We start from the raw sequence: 20765 nt of genomic DNA on the forward strand, positions 1-20765 counted from the left end.
ATAATTATATAATAAATATTCATAATATATAAAATATCTCCATAAAACTTCCTATCACAAAATGTGAGGACATATTATTGCTTGCCATGTTTTGCTAAATGCAATAAATGTTCCATATAGAATATTACATTAATTTTTTTCATAAATTATGCATACTAAATACATTTCTGTTGGCAGACTTTTTCTTTCTTTTTATTGATTGATTGAGTCAGACTATCATTCCGCTGGAATAACACCATATTTCTGTTCCTAATAAAGTTGCTGACAAACTGGGAAATAATGTACTTAACAGGATTTTTATAATCCTTATTTAGATTTTACTTTTAATTTTGCACTTGCAAATGTTAAATTCGAACCTTCTGGTTGTCTTTCTCAATACATGCTCAAATGACTTCAGAAGGCATAATTATTTTAAGAACAGTCTGCAAGATTGATCTTGTTCTGTGAGCAGCAGAAATATGCTTTGCATAGCTCAAGGCAGCTCACTAGAGGAACACTAGCAATTACGTCCATCACCGAAAAACCCCTTTAAACTTCTAAAACGGGCGTCTTAAAAAGCTTTCTCTCTCTCATGATTTATACACAACTTTACAGCGCCGCTTGTCCTCTCGGTTTGCAAAAAAACGAATGAAGTAGATCAGCTTTTGTACTGCAGTGCAGCTTGTAGTATTTTAGGCAGTGTTTGATTTCTCGTGGTATATCGAATGCCTGAGCATATCTCGTTCTGCTCTATTATTCAGTTTGTGTCAACACAAACAGCCCTGTTTGATGAGATGAAGGTGAATGTAGAGAAGACTTTGCTGCAAAAGCACACACAACTCTATTTATTATTGATCTCCTCTTTTATTTATCAGGGAAAACTGCAGTCATAGTTTCAGTGTTTATACCGTCTGTTTAGGAATTTCTCATGTTGAGCTTGTTGATTAAATGGTCTGTTTTTCCCCGGGCCAAAAGAAATGAATGCCTTTACATAAAGTATTTGACAACTGTTTATGTGGTCTGAAAATTAAACGGCACATATTCACACTTTGATACATGGAAGCTACATGGAAGTCGTTCCTCTTGGAACAAGACCATGTTTTAAAGTAAACATTACAAGTTATGAGTGATATCAGGGCGTTGTTGCCAATGGAATGGCAAATTTTAATCAGTCTGGGTTTCAGAAAGCTATCTGGAATCAATACAGTCCATTCCCTAAATTAATTCTCTAAACCACAGCCAAAAAAATCAAATCATATGTTGTGCAGACAACCACAGGTATAAGTCGGGAGGGGAAGGAAGAGTTTTAGCTTACTATATTTCTGCAGCTGTATGTTCAGACACAGCTGTCAATTCCTATTTTATCTGTTTAGTTCTCAGATGGCATTTACAAATCACTGTTACACAGTGAAACCAGCAACGCTCATTGCCTGGAACAAATTTTAAGTCTGAATATTGCAAGAGTGCATTTTTGAAGAGCAGTTTGAAGATAGTTTTTTTTGCCTTGTCTCTTTAAACCCAAACTTAAGGTGAACTTTTGGTCAAGAGGGGGGAAATGAAGCCTGCTTTTGGTTTGGCAAGAGAACATTTTCAACATTCCCAATGTTTTCTTGGTTAAGAACAAAACAAAGACATTAGTTCTTAGGAACCCAAGCATGTGGACGTCACGTGTTTTTTGTCCATATCATTGACATTGTGAGGCCAGGAACATGATGGCGAAACATTTACGGAGAACCATGTGTTGCACGGCTCCAAACACAGGAAATGGAGAATTGATGAGCTTCTTTGTAATGAGGAGAGCCAAACTGAACGAATCACTAAGACTTGATGAATTCAGTTTTGTAACAAAGTTTTGAAATTAAAAGCCAGGCAGTATACTTCTTGATTTATGAACAGTACTGTACAATAATGTAACCTGAATGAAATTCAAAAAAGGATATGATTTCCAAGTGCAAAGCATTCCAACAAAAGAATGGTGTGACTGCCTATTAGACATGTGGACAGAAATAAGAATCATCCCTAGCATGAGCAGTTGCATTTAAAGTCCGCATGAAATCAAAATTGACTTTATTTACTTTACTAGCGCACATTGCTAGTCTTGATGTGAACAATTAGTCCGTGCAAGTTAATCCGCTGAAAAAAATAGTTTGTCTTCGTAATCTTTAATCAAAATCTGAACATTTACTTCAGCTCTGGAATGGCATTCCTTTTCTGATGACGTTAGTTTGACGTTTTGGGCAGAATATCCTTAAACACACCCCTCCAACCGTTAGATTGCTATGAGTGAGAGACAGAGAGGAGGAGCGCAAAAATAAAACCATGCCCTCTATTCAATATTCCGTTTCAGCTGGAAATACGTCACTACACTGAAATAAAGTCGGCAGCAACTTCCAGTTCACAAGGACTTTAAGGGTAATTCAAAGCGGAAGATTCAAGCTGTGACCAGATATTGCAATACTGCCTGTAGTTCATATTAAATTAAATGTTATGTATTTATTATTATCATAATATAATATTCTTATTTTATTATTATTATCTTTGTTGCTATTTTTATTATTTATCATAAATTCTTTTTATTACATTATATTATATTATATTATTTATTTACATTTTTACATTTATTTAATGTCAGAAAATATTTCAGTTTCAAACAAATGCTGTTTTTTAGAACTTTCTATATATCAGAGAAACCTGGGGAAAAAACACAATTTAGATAATAAATATAAAGCAGCACAACCGTTTTCAACATTGCTAATAAGAAATGTTTCTTAAGCACCAAATCAGTAATATAATGATTTCTGAAGGATCATGTGATGCTGAGGACTGGAGTAATGTCTGCTAAAATTACAGCTTTGTCATCACAGAAATAAATGACATTTCAAAATATATTAAAGGAAAAAAGTTATTTCAAATTGTAATAATATTTTTAAAATATTACTGAAAAAAATTACTCAGTCAAATAATTGCAGCTTTGTTGAATATAACTCCCTAATTTTTATGCATGTATGTACATATATACAATATATTTTATTTATAACAACACTCAATTTTCAAAACCCCACTTGTATTTCTCCTCACTCCTCAGGCACTAAACACAAAACCATTCTGGAAGCCCGCAGCGGACTGGGCCCCATTAAGGCATACCCTCGTTTGGGTCCGAAGCCCAGCGGGGAGCAGGGAGGCGGGGCCACGGACCCCAATACTCAGGAACGCACCTTCCACTGTGAGATCTGCAACGTCCGGGTCAACTCAGAACTGCAGCTCAAACAGGTGAGCGAGGGTCATGGTGTTCGTAATTTTTTTTTCTTTTAAATGCTTGTCATGCTGTTTACATGTTGTATATATTGTTATCGAGCTAAATATGTTTCAAAATTGGTATGTCTGATATGTTTGCAGCACATATCAAGTCGAAGGCACCGGGACGGAGTGGCAGGAAAGCCAAACCCCCTCCTGAGCCGACACAAGAAGCACAGGGGAGCTGACCTTGCGGTAAGTGGTAACCAATCCTAATTTAAATGTGCTTGCATGCACATTTAATTGTATGTCAGATTACAATATGATATCGTTGTTGGGTCATAATATTTTTCTCTTCATATAGGATCTCACCAAAGCATTAGGTGCCGGCCTCCTGCCGAGTCCTCTGGCCGTTGCTGCGGCAATGGCAGCGGCAGCCTCCTCCAATCAGCTCGCTCTCCGCGCAGCAGCCTCCGCCCCCCATCCGCATCATCACCTCCTGCAGGGTCCGCCCCTCAGCCATGCCATCTTGAGACCAGCTCCGGGGCCCATACGCACCTCACACGGGCCGATCCTGTTCTCGCCGTACTGACTCCGCCCTCACCCGCCCTTAGCCAATCACAGCCAGTCCGGAGCCTCACCTCCAAAAGCACACTGTGAAGACGAAAAAATAATGAAACACCACAGCAATGACAAGAATCGGGCCATCAACAACAACGTCAGTCATCAAACCAAGCAGAAGGGGGCACAGCCACGAAGGAGGGTGTGACTGGCGTTTCAACCCTCTTTCCATCACCCTTAACCGCCTACTTCATCTCCGTTTGTTCGGATCGAGTGATTTATTCGTTGGTGGATAAATGAACGAATGCAGGGATTGTTGGAATAGAGCAATATCGTATGCAGAGTGCATCTGACGTCCTTGTTCCTTCCCTCTATTTATACTCATACTGTGAGGTAGCAGCAGTCACATGGTAGCCAGACATGCTGGAATCAGTTTCTAGACACCCCAAAACACACAAAGACTACAGTTAAATGTTGTTCGGAATAAATGCACCCTCAACCCTGTGCACCTTGAGAAACCTACAGAAACCATCAGTATGCTTCTCGTAGCATTCGCTGTATTCAACTTGTCCTGTCTGGCTTTGGCATCTTTGCAAGAGGAAAACGCCCCAATCTCCGTCGCAGTTCCACCACGTCAAGACTCCGAGCAGGGGATTGTGGGGAAGGTTTAAGGATGCCGACACTTCCCCAATTCTGACTTGAATTGAGAAGCTTATCATGGCGCCCGACTTCATACAGTCGCATCTCGCTAGGGAAACAGAGGGATTCAGAAGAGACACTCGAGATTTCTTTTGTGTCGCTTTTGCATCCGTTTGCACTAGGAGCGGTTGACTAAAAAAACCCAGACCCCTGTCTTAGATCTTAGAAAATCAGTAGACGTCTATTTATTCTATTGCGTAGCGTAGTTTAGTTCAGAACATTCAAGCTGGTTGACTTTAGAAATATTCCGAAGTGAAATATGTACGTAGATAAGATGGACGGGTACTTTGATTCTCAGAGAAAGGCAACAAACCTAAGCACACACTTGGACTTACAGTACATACAGGCTCCTCTGTTCATTCTGTCTCTGTATGTTCAGTGGACATTATGCAACCCCAAGCAATACGGCCCCCCTTCTGTCCGACTTCCGCGTTTAGTCTCACGAGACGGCCTGCATCCCGCAAGGACTGACATAACAGGTCAGCCACTCCAGCGGATGCCCATGAGAGTCTAGAAAAATGAACAGAGAGAAGACGCAGAGGAGGTCACAGAGGACCCGACTGTGCAATCTCCCCTTTTTTTGGTATGAACTTCCTGTCTTGAATCTAAAGCCATGCAATGAATATTATTTTTGTTCTTTTATTATGATCAATTAATTGTTTTGATGTTGTTGTTTTTTGGTTCGTTTTCATAGCACACTGATACGTTGAACAAATATTGTTGTGGAAATTTAAAAAAAAAAATCATTGAGCAAAAGAAAAAAACAGGAATATTTTTCTATGGAAGATTGAAAACCTGCACTCGGGTGGGATCTACGTGTAGAAATCGTGTTTGGAGGAAGTAAAGTAACATAAGCATAAACATCAAACTAGGGCCTGTCGTGTTGGTGGAGATACGCGCCAGTTCACTGATAAGCAAAGTGCGACAATGTCTTACTGTTGTTTAGATATTGCAATGCAATAAGCAATTGTCATTTGTTGTATTAGAGAATTTATAAATGGTACGGCTGCTTAAAGGCCTCCACGTTCTTCCACAGAGATAAACTAGCCTTTTTAGGACAAAAGCTGGGCGTTTAAAGCAAGAAAGGGGCACCCACAGGGACGGGCCCTTCATATTAAAGGGTCTTTTCTCATCTCAGTGGGGGACAGGGTATATCTGAACGCAAACAATGTGTAGTCAGCCATAGCCTATGCGTATGTAGCTTAGTTCACTTTTTTGTTTGTTCGTGGCATTGTTTGCGTTGTGTGGGAAACGTCATGATAATGCCATTACGTCATGCTAATTGCGGTTAGCGTCCACCATTGTGCTTTGATGGAACGTTACCTCCATTTCTCATTAGTTACTGAGGCACTATTATGGGTGCTGTAGTTTCACGTCGGTGTGTATCGTGTAGTGTTTGTTGTGTGCGTACGGATAGAATCCGGTTCTGGGAAACCTGACAGAATCTGGCTTAAGGGATAGTTCACCGAAAAATGAAACTTTTGTTGTCATTTACTCACCCTCATGTCATTTCAGACCTTTTTCAACAGGACAAAGGAGGAGATATTTATGAAAAATTACAGTAAAACGACAGTTTTTTAGTGACCCAGGGTATCAAGCTCCAAAAAAAGCACCACAGTGTCAAAAAGATCTTTGACTCTTGTGTGAATTCTTTTGAAGAAATAATGATTTAAATCATACTTGCAAACTCGCCGTTCTGACATTGAAATTCACATCATTAGTGCAAATTATTTTTGGTGAGAAGCGCCACCTACTGTCAGAGAGTGAATTTGCATTTTTATTCAGCCCATCTGCTGGTTTTTTTTTTCCTAATCAACTTTTGTCATCATCATTCAATATCATATCATATCATATATCATATCATTTAAACTATGAAATTTTTTTACAGTCACTTTACAGGATGTTTAGAATGTTACCAAAGCAATATTGCTACCTAAACAAAATGTAGTTTTATTCTGATTTCAGAATTTTCAGAATAATTTTGAGAAATAAAAACTGTTAATTTCAAGATTTTTTTAAAGAAAATTCCCTGACCAAGCATATTGATTCTTTAATAAAATATATATTTTTTGTGTTCTGTGGAGGAGAAAAAAAAAAAACAGCATATGGGTTTGGAACTACACAAGGGTGAGTATAAAATGAACAAGTTTTCATTTTTTTGCGGTGACCCATTCCTTTAAACTGCACATTTGCAATCAGCTGTTTCTATCCCAAACTTAATAATTAAAAACAATCAGTGGACGGTGTTTTCGGCTGATTTCAGATGAGCATTTTGGGGTAACACTATGCGCACTGACACATGCTGTAGTTTGAAACCACCTGGTTGGGTCCAGTGCCCCATTGAAACCATGTGAGGTGATAAAGCCATCACAGCTAACACACTCCACAGGCTCGAGACAGACTCGCTTAGTCCTATCCGTCAACACTGTAAAGACCACATTCATCCTGTAGTCAGAATAATGTCATCACTGTACAGAATTGTCTTTGGTAGATTTATTCAACCTTTCAGGGCAGGTGTAATGTTAGTTGGTGAAGTCTATTTTAGCCTTAGCCTTATTCCACCCCAGGCCTCTCCAGGAGCGGACGCGGATGGAGAAGCTTCGGTCAAACCTCGTCTTGCCAATACATTTATTTTTGAATTGAGCTGTCAAATGGGATAACAGTATGTGTGATGGAACATAGCAATATTCAACTCATACTGGCTACTCTTGTTTATTGCAATAAGGAAATCAACCAATAGATGCATATGTGAGTAAAATATTATAGATGTAAATTAAATCAAACACAGAAAATTATGGAAATACTTGGTATCAGAGAAACTTGGAGTTACCACAGGGAAAAAAAGAAGAAAAAAAAAATCAATGTCTATAAATCAATAAAGAATATTAAAACTCATATCTCATGCTTCTTTTTTCATAGTTGTTTTTATGAAATGTTATAATGAGTAGTTCTCTTTCAAATGATTTAAAACATCAAAACTGTTAACTGTAAAAAAAACAGTATGAAATAAATAAATAAATAAAATGTAATTTTCACAGAAGAAAAAATCCAGCTGTGATTGCCGGAATAATTATGTAAAAAAATACATTAAAAATGTAAACCTATTTACAGAACAACCTGTACATTTTTAAGTAAAAAAAAAATTAGCCAGCAAATCTAATAGCCCTTTTCGGTTTCCTTTTGTTTTGTCCCTCGAACACATGCCAACAACCAACATAATAAAACAGGTGGCATAAAGAAATTCACATGAACAAATTTCATCAGAAGTAGCCTTTCCACAAGTTGTGGAATATACTAATAGAAGAGTCATATACACAAATATAAGACACCATCACGGTAACAGTTAACACTAATTAAAGTTTAGATAGATAGATAGATATTTAAACAAATACTATCAAATGTGAAGTGTCACACAGGCAATTTATAATTTTTTTTTACAGGTTTTCCCAGTATATAGTAAGGAAACTTACTATTAACCAATTAACAGATTTTTACCACAGTATTTGAAAAGCAAATCTCTCATTTTTGTTTGTTTAATCAGTGCATTACACAGAAAGTGAAGAATAATTTAGGCAGCTTTAGATCCTAGCTCACATGTGTGTAAATTCTACTGTGCGTCACTAGATGGCGCTGTAGGACTGATATGCGCACAGCGCATCAAGCTCACTAAAACAAGCAGACTAGTCGGCCAAGTATTTATACACTATCTGCCTGCTGTGCTGCGACAAATTAAAACAAATACCGAGTTAATAGCTAATGAACAGGCTTTACATAAACTAGCACCTTTTGTGATGTGTTCATGTTTTAGTTGTAAACGTTTTTAAATGTTTTTAATGTTGATCTCTGTAATGCGCGTATATTGATCATATCACACACAAAATAAGGCGACATGATTAGGCCTGTCGCAATAATCAATATATTGATTTATCGCGCAATATATGTACATGACCTCAATCATTTTTGGTGACGCAATATATCGCCCATTATATTTACTTAAAAATTAATGTCACCATGTTTAGTACATTCCACTTGGGCCTGTGTCTTTTTCTCGTACATAACGTGGTGTAGTCATGAGGTGCTAGTTCAAATAAAACAAATGCTTCTAAAAACCAAGTTTCATCTGCAGATATGTACGGTGGCCGAGAAGTGCGAAGCAAATCACAATTCTGAAAACAAAATAACAAATTACAAACGCAAATGCAAGTCTAAAAAACAAAATAACAATTCAGAAAGCACAACAACAATTCAGAAAACATTATAACAAGTCAGAAAACACTGACAAATTCGAAAACAAAATAACAAGTCAGAAAACACAAAGACAAATCCGAAAACAAATTAACAAGTAAAAAAACACAACGACAAATCAGACAAACCGGAAAAGGCAGGTATAGTTTGAGACAGCGCCATTGGTTTGGGATTACTCACCGCTGACTGGACGAGACATCTGTCAATCAACGTATACAGGGAAGAACCAGCCGAAGAACAGCAGAGTCGTGGTAGAAAGAAAATCTCCATAAAAGTTCTTTGTGCATTTTTCTTTTTTTTTTCTACTTGTTACTTTGCACTTTTTGTTAGAAAATGTTTAGTTACTATTTATTCAAGTTATTTAAGGTATCTAATATGTTGATACTTCATTTCCATGATCTATATATTCTTAAAAATTAGAGGTTTGTTGTCATTTGGAAGTGTGTGGCCTTCTTGCATTATTATGCTGTTACATTATGATTATATATTCAGTGACATAAAATGGTCTTTAAAATGACAATAATATCGCTTATCGCAATTATTTCTGGGGCAATATATCGCACAACAAAAAGTTGTTATCGTGACAGGCCTAGACATGATGTGTCTAAACTTTATATTTACCCTTCCTCATTTGTTGCTTTGTGAACACACTTCACACTTGAATTATACAGATCACTCAAAATGATTCAGCAGTTTGCACACAGCTTTTCAAAGCCAATTGTGGAATTTTCATCTATAGGCCTATTATATTTGTATTTTACAAGGTAGCTGGGTGTAATAATATTTATATGAGGATAAAGATTTAGGCACAGCCAGGATTTTTTTGTATTTATTTTTTAAGTTGATTATTACTTGTGTTAATCACAGTGAGAGGAGCTACATTATATGTTGAAACTCAATATAAAATAGAGTCCCACAATAAGAGTTTCATCAGCTATAAACCAATGATTATGGTTTTTATAAATGGCTATCAATAAAAAAGATATAATATCAAACAGCAAGGACTTCTAGTGTGATTAGTCAAATGGCATTTAATAATAAACCAAGCAACTGCTATTGAATAGTATTCATAACAGAGCATTTCTGCGAAGTATGTTAATAAATTTACATCAGCAATCCATGTGTTTCCGAACAGGATTTTTTTTGCAGCGTATAGATGCAATGAATGGTCTTTTTGAAGTGAGCAGGAACCTTTCAATTCAGTTTTCAGTAGTCTCTTTTATCTCTTAAGGATCAAGGAAAATTCTGTTTTTCATAATATCCACCCTTTTAAGGTTGAGTCAGTCTGTTCCTAAAATTTCGGATCCGCATCATCCAAACTCAAGGAATAAGAAGAAATCGGAGCGTCATTAGAGCTATAATCCTCTCCATGACACTTGAGAGCGGGACGGAGCACAGCTGAAGTACACATACTGGGCTAGAGAGGATGGGTGGAGAGAAGAGGAGAGCTGTGGCAGACACGCATCTCATAAGGACACGGTGTCAGAGTTTGAAAGGTTCACGCGTCGCGCTCTGCAAACGGAGAACTCCATTAGCTGAAATATGTGCCTGTGCTTTTACCAAAGATTTTAGCACAAACCTAACAGGTCTGTGGGGATAATTACACAGCAAATAACACATACATCCAACAACAGCAAAATGTGAAGGGTGAAAGACATGCAGATAAGACGGAAAGAAAGTGAACAGTGTGATTAATGCACTTTTACATACTTGACACCTACGAAATATTCTAATGCTGACAACAAAACAAAACACAGTGACAGCGCTGAACTTGACGAGTTCTTTGTGTACGCATTGAGATTATTCACGAACATAAGAAATAATGAGAATTCCTTCCTTATGATAATGTCACAAGGGATTTAATTATAGTTTCTGTTCTCAAATTGTTGCACGTTCAGTAATCAGCAGGAAATTGAGCCCTCATAGTGTGCCATTGTAAAAACTAATGTCTTACTGTGGTCCACTGTTCGGCCCTCAACTAACAGTAAAACCTATGCTTTACCACAATGTAGATGTATATATGATCAAAAGTTTGGAATAATGAAGGTTTTTTTTTATGTTTTTCAAAGAAGTCTCTTATGCTCACCAATGCTGCATTTATCTGATTAAATACAGTAAAAAATAGTAATATTTTTAAATATTACAATTTAAAATAACCGTTTTCTTTTTCAATATATAAAAAATGAAATTTATTCTAGTGATGGCAAAGCTGAATTTTCAGCAGCCATTACTCTAGTCTTCAGTGTCACATGATCCTTCAGAAATCATACTAATATGCTGATTTGATGCTCAAAAAATATTTCTTCTTACTATTACCATCATCATCATCATCAGTGTTGAAAACAGTTTTTGCTGCTTAATATTTTTGTGGAAACCGATACACTACCATTCAACGTTTGGGGTAAGATTTAAAAAATAAAATAAAATAATAATTTTGCAAGGACGCATTAAAAAAGAAAATGCACTCATAATGTTACATGAGATTTCTATTTCAAAAACAATGCTGACCATTTGAACTCCTGGAAAAAAAAAATGTATCAGAGATTCCACACAAAAAAAATGTTTTCAGCATTGAAAATAAAAAGGACCACTCTTAATAAGCACCAACAATAACTGATAAAAATTGAGCACCAAATCAGCATATTTGAATGATTTCTAAAGGATCATGTGACACTGAAGACTGGAGTAACGATGCTAAAAATTCAGCTTTGCCATCACAGGAATCAATTACATGTTAAAATATATTAAAATTTTATGTGCAAATATTGTTTGTATTATTTGTGCAGTTCACTATGTTCTCTAACCGCCTAAATGCTAACATTGATTTTCCCACCCCTTTTACCCGCTCCTCTCGTCAGTCCCATAGAGATGTGCTTCCCTCTGTCATGTTGCTCCGGTTGTGAGAGAGCATGGCTTTATGAACCCCATCCGCATCCCAGCAGTGGCATCATACATGTAGAGTGAAAGCTGGAGGCTACACTTCTCTGGAGCTTTCAACCTCTCTGTGTGACACCCATCTCAGAGAGAGAGCAACAATACTGAGATAACTCGCGTCCCTGAGGGGTTGGGAGTGTTCTGATGGCTGTTTGAAAGGACATTTGACAGCTTTTCTTTCCCCAGTCACGATTATTTTGGATGCTACCTCAAACAGCAATTCAGATCGCGTGTGTATCTCGCAATCCGACTTCAAAGGAAAACGAACAATCCTGATAATTGGAGAGGGTGCAATTTGTTATATAACGAAATGTAAAAAGGTTCATTATGATAGAACAACTCTAATCCTCTAAATTAATTAATATCGCAGACTTGCGCTGCCTCAAGTGGCCACTGCATGAGGGTCACATATAAATGAATAACATGAACGCAGGCTCTTGATTAAATAGACGCTCAGTGTTGCCCTTAATGTAAACTTGTGAGTATATTTTTGAGTGCCTCGGAAAGAAAAAACAGAAGTGAAAATAATAACAGTATGAAAATAAATATTCCAAATTATATAAACTATATGACGTATATAAATTATCCAGCTAATAATAAAGCTTCAGAATGGGACAGCATCCTAAAGCTTATTGTGTTGTACACGTTCAAGTGAATGTAAAGTCACGTGAGAGGCTGATTTATGCAGATTTGGCCCATATCAATGACGTTAAAATGAACAAAATTAATGTAAAAATGACTAGAAATTATTTATTTTTTAAACACCACATTCATATCTGTGACCATCATGCTATTCGAAAAGAAGTTGACTATATCAATAAATAACCTGAACAACAGTTGGAAGTAACATAAAGGTTTTTTAACATAAATGTTTTTTTTTAATGTATCGCTCTAGAATAGATATTATTTTTTACAATAATAGTTGAAAAACATATGAATACTTCAATGTGACTTAGTTTTAACAGTATGAGTCTATAAAATATAATAATATTAAAAAATAATATTTCATATTATACTACATATTTTTCAGTCACACTTTACTTTAAGGTCCAATTCTCACTATTAACAAACCATTAATTACTATGTTTGCCTCAATAAACTCCTAATTTGCTGCTTATTAATAGTTAGTAAGGCAGTTGTTAAGTTTAAGTATTGGGTAGGGATGTAGAATATGATTATGTGCTTTATAAGTGCTAATAAACAGCCAAAATGTTAATAACAGGCATGCTAATAAGCAACTAGTTAATAGTGAGAATTGGTCCCTATACTAAAGTGCTACCTATTTTTCTATAATACTGTATATACTGTACAATATATTTATATAAATGTGTTGTTGCAAAAGTAATATCTCGATAGATAGATAGATAGATAGATAGATAGATAGATAGATCGATAAAAACTTACACTGAGCTAAAAACCCAGATAAAAAGGGGGAATTTTTACATGCACATTTGTGTGCTTCCAGATGTCTGCAATAAAGAAGACATTATAATCTCTCTCAGCTTCCCCATGATGCTCCAGCTGAACAAAAGCTGGCAGGTTCAGGTGCGAGCGCATCATACTGATAATTAGACCAATCTCCCTATACACCTCCCGTCACGAGAGAAGCTATAGACGGACACAAACCGTTGTTGTCCTTTTCTTCCCAACGCCACAACTGAATGAGCCTGTAATAGACTCATTTGCAGGCAGAATTGTCTGTTTGGTTCTAAACAACTGACTACAATCCAAGTGGGGCTTAAATGGAAAAACTGATAGATATAGACATGGATAGCTGGAGGGATGTAATCGCATACTGATAGATTTGCTTTAGCATTCGTAGATTGCAATATGTAGCTTACAACAATGGACTTGTCAAATGAAATCTCAAAGCTAGGTCCCAGTGCAAATATATTAATGTGGTTGAGCCTCACAGGACTTACTGCAAAACCGGTTATTGCAGTGAAATGTAATTTCTAAGAAAAGAGACAAATTGATTTGGTACCGTACATACTCTGCTCAGTTGAAGTGAACATCTCAAGGACGTTCATCTTTCTACCCAGCATTCACTGTGGATGAACTCACTACAGCACACAGGAAAGCCGGCAGAGTCTCTCACACAGATGACATCTTTTTATTGAGGAAAAGACTTGAAAAATGTCATCAAACTAGAGGTCTGTTGAGACAGTGTAACCTAATGTCATATGTATTGCTCTTGAAAATTTAAAACAAGCATGGTTTATTTTTTATCAAATAGAAAGAAATGCAACATAATTAGTAATGAATTTGGCATTCACATAAGATATGAGAATAAATTCACTATTCACTAAATTTTAAATGATGAACATTAAAAGCCATTTTCCATTAAAGTGATACATTTTCTTTCAAATTAGAGTTTCGCTGTTAAACTACTAAACTATTAGATATGTTAAATCAAATTATTTGAATATTTCAAGCTTACCAACTAGTCAAAATTGATTCTGCAGCTCTGTTACCATTATGGTCAATTTGTTTTTATTATTTGTTCAATTGAACAAAAACGGGTAAATGTTGTTTAATTTGGGATGAAAACACCAAAATGACACAAATCAGAATTTTAGATGGTCTCAAATTTGGTGAGAGGGTTGCAAATATTACATAAAACAAATACAAAATGAAATGGCATTCACACTCCTTTAATATTATCCAGTCAGACTTTTTTCACCTGTTCACTGACCTTTCACTAAAAAAAAAAAATACTTTTTTTTTTTAAACTGCCATTTACACTTCCTGAACAATACGTGCATTTCTTGGGTGTTCTATGTGATGGATGGACAGAGGAAAGGCTGTTTACTGTGATTGTGTGTTATGGCAATAATCAGATCATCATGCACTGGGCAGCTTGGATGGTAGTTGTCTATTATAGAGGGACAACCATTTGGGAAGCCTATGGTCATCAATCTTGTCTCTGCATTCGTGTATTGTATCTGCATATGTATGTGCATACAGAGTGTAGGCGTTGGAAGTGATGGGATGATGCCGTCAACATGTCAGTGTTTCTTCTGGAACATTATACAGAAGAAAATATATTGAGACACACAAAGCCTCCACATACTGTATATGCAATGGATCGATAAAGATCTAGAACAATGAACGTATCTTCTTAAGAGTATCATAGCGAGTAATAATAATGCCAGAGCAGCAAATGCACACGAGATAATATAGAGCTGTCATCATCTCTCATAATGCACAGTAATATGAAGTGACATGGAGGACATCGTCAGCTACATCTCTAATTGAAAATTTAACTCAGCTAATGAGGCAGAGGACGATCAGATACGGAGTGCATTTGTTTCTTTCTGTTTGCACAGACAACTTAATGAGACATTTCCACTGCACTCACAAATAAAACAAGCTGTATAATATTTTTTTTTAATTACTGTAAAGACATGAGCACTGTAACCGACGCATCTTATTTATGTCAAGGCTGTTGACAAATTACATTCTCCATGTTTTTTCATTTTTCCTTGACCAGTGTGACCCTGCAAGTGGAAGACATCGATTAAACTCGCATTTAGCCGAAAGCATCAATATCTGCGGCCCTACAAAGGCAACTATTCACATGCGGAGCATCACAGAACATCTTTATCCTAACTGACAGGCCTCCAACCAGCGAATATGACAACAACGGTGAAGCCAAGACCGATCACAGCCACTTTGGCCTTTCTAGAAAAAGACAGCCACAAGTTTTGTAAGGAAAATTTCACGGTTTCCTAGCACAGAATATAAAGCACAGTGCCTTGCGTCAAACCGTGAATGTTTGCAGTAAGGTAAATAGGAGACAGACAGATCTCTTAATGGCGAATTTATAGAAAACTTTATTATGACAGTTCCCTTGGAGGGCCATAACTCACTTGATACCTGTATAAGCAATATGACCCCTGCTTCATTGCAAAAGCTTAATGAGAGATTTCAAGGGCAGAGCGCTAGGACAAGTTCTCCGCTGTGTTATGTCAGAAACCATTAAGCAACATCTCTGAACATTTTGAAAGCAATAATCATACCTATGTGTATCTAATTGATCTAGAGTCCATAGAGCTGCATGAATAATGTCTTTAATAGGCACTCAATTCTTTGTCCTCTTCCAAAAAGGAAACAAAAGAGAAAAATGTCAAAAGTAATGAGCAGGTGAGAGCTGTATTATTGCTTTGGAAATTACTTTTACACCCATGGCCTTTACCCCTAGAGAAGCCGTGTGTTGCCAAGGCAATAAATCACCTTCCGGAGAGCCGCAGGGCCTACTGGTTATTCACGAGTCTGACCACGTTGTTTATTGGTGCATTCATCCTTCAGTCTCGAAGACACATTAAACTCCGCTTTCCAAAGCCGACGTGAACACGGAACAGCTCTGATCATTACAAAATGGGGCTTTGGGCCAGTTTTAGCAGTTTGGAAGTGATCGGTCTTCAATAATTGCAGGATTGAGAGGCATCTTAATATTTAATGGATGTCGTTGGCTGCCACCGATTGGACGCTGAAAGAATTGTGGCCCATAGGTGTCACACAACGTGCAACATCGTAGCTGAAACAGATTGAGTGCGCAGAAAAGGGACAAGAATAAATCTGGTAAAGATTGGTCCCCCCTCCTGCAATCAGTGAATGCATAATGGCAGTCAGACAAGTTTAATCCTTTCCAGTCTGACTTTCTGTTATTGCTTGGCCTATACTGATCCCTGTCGTATTGCAATTTCCCTTAAACATTTTAGATGAGCGCCGAAGGAATAAGAGGCGTAGAGGAGGCCCTTATCTGGCTGGTTGGGAAGGGATTGGTCTGTCACGGATGGTGTAATATCACTGGAATAAGCCACTAGGTTATTGGGAATCATAAGAGCAGATGTATTCATCACATTTTGCGCCACATTGATTGAGCTACAACACCATTTCATGTCTGAAGGGCTAAGAAACGCGTACCCACACGGGTGCACAGAAAAGAAACCCTCTCTGCAAATATAATCAGTTGATGAATGAAACTCATCAGTAACCTAATATACCTGACAGGATTTGAATCGAGAGCGGTGGTATCAAAAGACACTGCCTTCATTATGGCAGAGACATTTCTGCGTCTAATGGGTTACATGGGTCAGTATATTTATTTAAGTGTTAATTTCAGCTAGATTTGACAGAACTGTTTAATAAGACAAGAGAGGTTGGGGGGCAGATGCAATTTCAGTGGAGTCCTTGGACTCCTCAGCCAGACTACTGTGGAATATCAGATACACACACTGCAAAGTAGTACACATATGACGGGTTTCACACGTGTGCTTCAAATGGCAAACATGATGAATATGCAAACCTCGAAGGGAAAACGATTATAGTAGACATTTTGACTTTCACTACTGAAGGGCTCAAAAATAACAACATCATTTTGACCAATTTCTGGTCAAATAAATGAAACAATAAAAGATTTTAATAATGAAGCATTCAAAATTTCTTCTCAAGTCCAGCCCTTTCAAATCATGTCTTTTTGTTTACATTGCAAAAGTGGTTATTAGTGTGGCCAAATCATGTGTAAAGATCTCAAATTAGGTTTATTTGTGCATTAATCAAGGAATATTCATTAATGTCAGTCATTGTGCAACAGTAACAGGAAGGATGACATAAAGGTGCATTTTAAATAATATCATCACTTCATTGCTCCAAAGCCCTCACTGTGGAGGAAGAAGGGAACATGGCAGAGGAAGGATCATTTCTGAATAAAATGCAGCCTTAATAAGAAAGGTTGCAAACTGAGAATCAAGAAATAGGTATTGCTATAAACAAAATTGTGAACCAGACTATAAAAAGTGTACATTGGATTCCAGGATGATAGCACAGAATTTGCAGACATGTTTTATGAAACATACAAGCTTCACTTCCTGCTTTTATTTCCACATCAGCCGGTGTTCTTCCATTCTAAGTGGGTTCCTGAAGGACAAGTCAAAATTATTTCCTGGGTTATTCAATTTGCCAGTATCACAAAAGCTTTTCAGAGTGTAAATGAGTATTTCACCTAAAAATTTAAATTCTTTCAATATTTACTCACCCTAATGTTCCAAACCCATTTGACTTCCTTTTTTTTTTGATTAACACAAAAAAAGTGTCATTATTCAAAAAATGAAGAGTACATGACACACACAAAGGTAAAACTAGAAACAGAATTTAGGGAAAATATCTGACCTTTAATGTACCTGTTAATAAATTATAACTGTGCTTTTAGGAAATTCAAACTTTTTTGGTTGAAGAAAACATCCTCAAAGTAACACACTGTTCTTTTTAAAACTCGTATTTGTAAAGTTGTAAACTTTACATACAAAACAAAAAGTTTTGGCTCATCTATTACACATTAGAACATCCTCACCTCTCTGAAATCCACGTCTGATGTATTTATAGAGTACGGTACCCATGTGACACCTGGATTCTGTGAAAAAGAGGAGCCTGGCTCAATACACAGGATCTGTTTACTGTGACAATCACTGTCACCGAGTCTGTCCCTGCTGCTCTAATCAACACCTAAATACCTTAATTACAGCTTAATTACAGCGTAATTACAAAAGAACAGAATCCAAAGGTCACTGCCATCAAAAGCCAGTATGGAGATCTGTGCAAAATAAAGTGACTCGCGTCTCTGATTTTGGACTGTGATTTAATTTTGGGACAATAGCCTTCCCATGTGAACTGCATGGAGACTGTATCTATGAAATACCACCAAAGAAGTCACAAAAAGTATTTTTTGATTTTTGCATTGTATAGAGATATTTCAACTAAGGATAAAACATCATGCTCATGCAATAGAGATATGAGAATTTACATTATGGATACAGTAAAGAACAGACTGATCTATCTGTACACTGTAAAAAACTAAAGCAATTAATTATTTAAGTGTTTTACCACTTACAATTAATTTCATGTGTTAATTTCCAATTCTCTGTAATTATTTGTGAAATTTACTAGCAATTTCTGAGTGAAAACTGATTCTACACCAAATTTGTTTCAGTGTAGTTTTTCAGTTTTTCTGAAATCACCAGCTTACCTTACCATTACTTAATATTTTTGTAATTATCAAGCAAAAGCCTGACAGCATAATGCACTAAATGTAATAAATATGTCTAGCTTGACACAACATTGGCAACACTTGAAAAAGTACTTAAAAGATAAAGACAAATATTAATAATAATTATTAGTATTATTAATAGTAGTAGTAATAGTTGTTGTTATTGTTAACAATTTATGCAATACTAAAGTACTTTCTCTCACTATTATCTATTACTATAGTATAAATAGATAATAAATATAGACAATGAAATGTTATTAAATAAATGCACATTTATAATCATTAAAAGCCAATGCCAATTATCTTTGAAAGATATTCAAAGTTCCCATGTATTTGCTTTCTAATCAATTAAGTTTTGTGTGTATTTGTTCCTTTTGTATTACACCACAAATTGATTTAGTCAATATTCTGGTGTAAGAATTTATGTAATCCTGTGATATCTTAAACTGATAATTAAAAATGATATCAGTTCACAGGGACAGCACAGCAATAAAAAAATAACCATGGAAAAGTAAAGCTAGAACAGACAGAGACACGCTGATTACTGAAGAGCCAAATGTCCATAAACCCTGCTCATCATATGTTGATATCACGACACAGTTCTCAGCATTACCACGAAAGACCGAATAGACAATATATTATCTCCAAACAGCATTTTGAAGGGCTAAATGAAAACACACGATTGGATTTCCACTTATGTGCAAAGATTGAATCCTTTTGTCCTGCGAAACACTGTAGCAAAGTGCTGATGAGGAGATATGTATGCAACAGATGGGAGATGTGCCTTAACGACACAACACGCTGCCTAACAACCCTAAATGTCTCTAAGTGCAGAACATTCAACTCTTTCGATAAGAGGACGCAATCAGACATAAATTAACATTTAGATGACCATAAAACCCTGAAAGCTATTAAGAAGGGGGAAAAATTTATCGCAGTTCATCATGAAGACCTGTGGGTAGAAGCAGCTCAAAAGGGGAGATGACTAAGTCTCACAAGTTATTCCAGCTAATCAATCAAACTAGCGTAACGCGTGTGTGAGGTCACACATGCAGGGGAAAGGACTGGGCTTCCTCTTGTCCATTTTATTTATGGCTCTGTTGTGTCGCCTCTGGGTGACATGAGCAGCGGGGGATTCTGAGCTACATTGAGCTCACCCTACTGTCAGACACATCCCTAACAACGCAGCCACCCCCAATGCCTCATTGCCTATCAACCCTCAGATGCCCCGGCGAAGCCTGTCTTCACATTTAGCTCCCCTAAGCCTCGCTGCTTCACTGACCATCCTCCGGCCCTGCTTTTAATAACTCTTTTGAGTTTTATCTGCTTTCTGCGACACTCTCCTGCATCTGCCACCCTCTTTCTGAATCGTGCTACTTTGCTGCTTTTCCTCCTCCATCCATAAAAGCCAGCACAAACCTGCGAGGGGAAGTGAGGCAGAGGACAGCATGAGTGTCATTCTGTCCTTGAGCTCAAGTCCATTCTAATGCTTCAATAGACATGAGGCTTTGAACTGTAATGTGAAAAGTCTAATACAAAGTTGCAAAGATAGGGATTTCGTGGCCTTCCGCAGCCCCTGCCAACACAGCAGAGGCGAGGAACAACAGCCTCCTGCCTTCGTAATTTGCTACATTATAGACGTGATCTGCACATAGACGTGGAGGTCAAAATGTTGCTTTATTTGCAACAGGCATTTCTTGAATTATGGTGGTTGCTGTTGATTCATGCACTTACATAAAATGTTCTTAAACAGATTTAGCTGCAGTGCAGATTCAACAGCATTTAAGGCAACAGCCCCCATTTGCCCCCATTCTGTTTTTTTTTTTTTGCATATCTTTCACACTTGAATGATTCAGATCAACAAATACATTTTAATATTACACAAAGATAACCCGAGTAAATACAAAATGCAGTTTTGAAATAATTATTTCATTTATTAAGGGAAAAAAGCTGTCCAAACCTGCCTGGCCCTACGTGAAAAAGTAATTGCCTCCTAAACCTAATAACTGGTTGTGCCACCCTTTGCAGCAACAACTGCAATCAAGCGTTTGTGATAACTGGCAAT

General features: G+C 36.9%; 1 protein-coding gene across 3 annotated transcripts in view; it reads left to right on the plus strand.

Annotated features, from left to right (window-relative positions):
* The window catches only part of znf385a (zinc finger protein 385A), an 89352-nt gene extending 84109 nt beyond the window's left edge, over nt 1–5243 (plus strand). For all 3 annotated transcript variants that reach the window (XM_016513208.1, XM_016513209.1, XM_016513211.1), the window contains 3 exons: nt 3065–3249; nt 3376–3468; nt 3578–5243. In XM_016513208.1, coding sequence (XP_016368694.1) covers nt 3065–3249; nt 3376–3468; nt 3578–3805 — 506 coding nt within the window. In that variant the 3' untranslated portion in view covers nt 3806–5243. The remainder of the gene's footprint in view (nt 1–3064; nt 3250–3375; nt 3469–3577) is intronic.
* Nucleotides 5244–20765: the final 15522 nt, after the last annotated feature.

This window comes from Sinocyclocheilus rhinocerous, unplaced genomic scaffold (genome assembly GCF_001515625.1).
Source record: "Sinocyclocheilus rhinocerous isolate Xijiao unplaced genomic scaffold, SAMN03320098_v1.1 scaffold1406, whole genome shotgun sequence".
Taxonomy (NCBI): Eukaryota; Metazoa; Chordata; class Actinopteri; order Cypriniformes; family Cyprinidae; genus Sinocyclocheilus; species Sinocyclocheilus rhinocerous.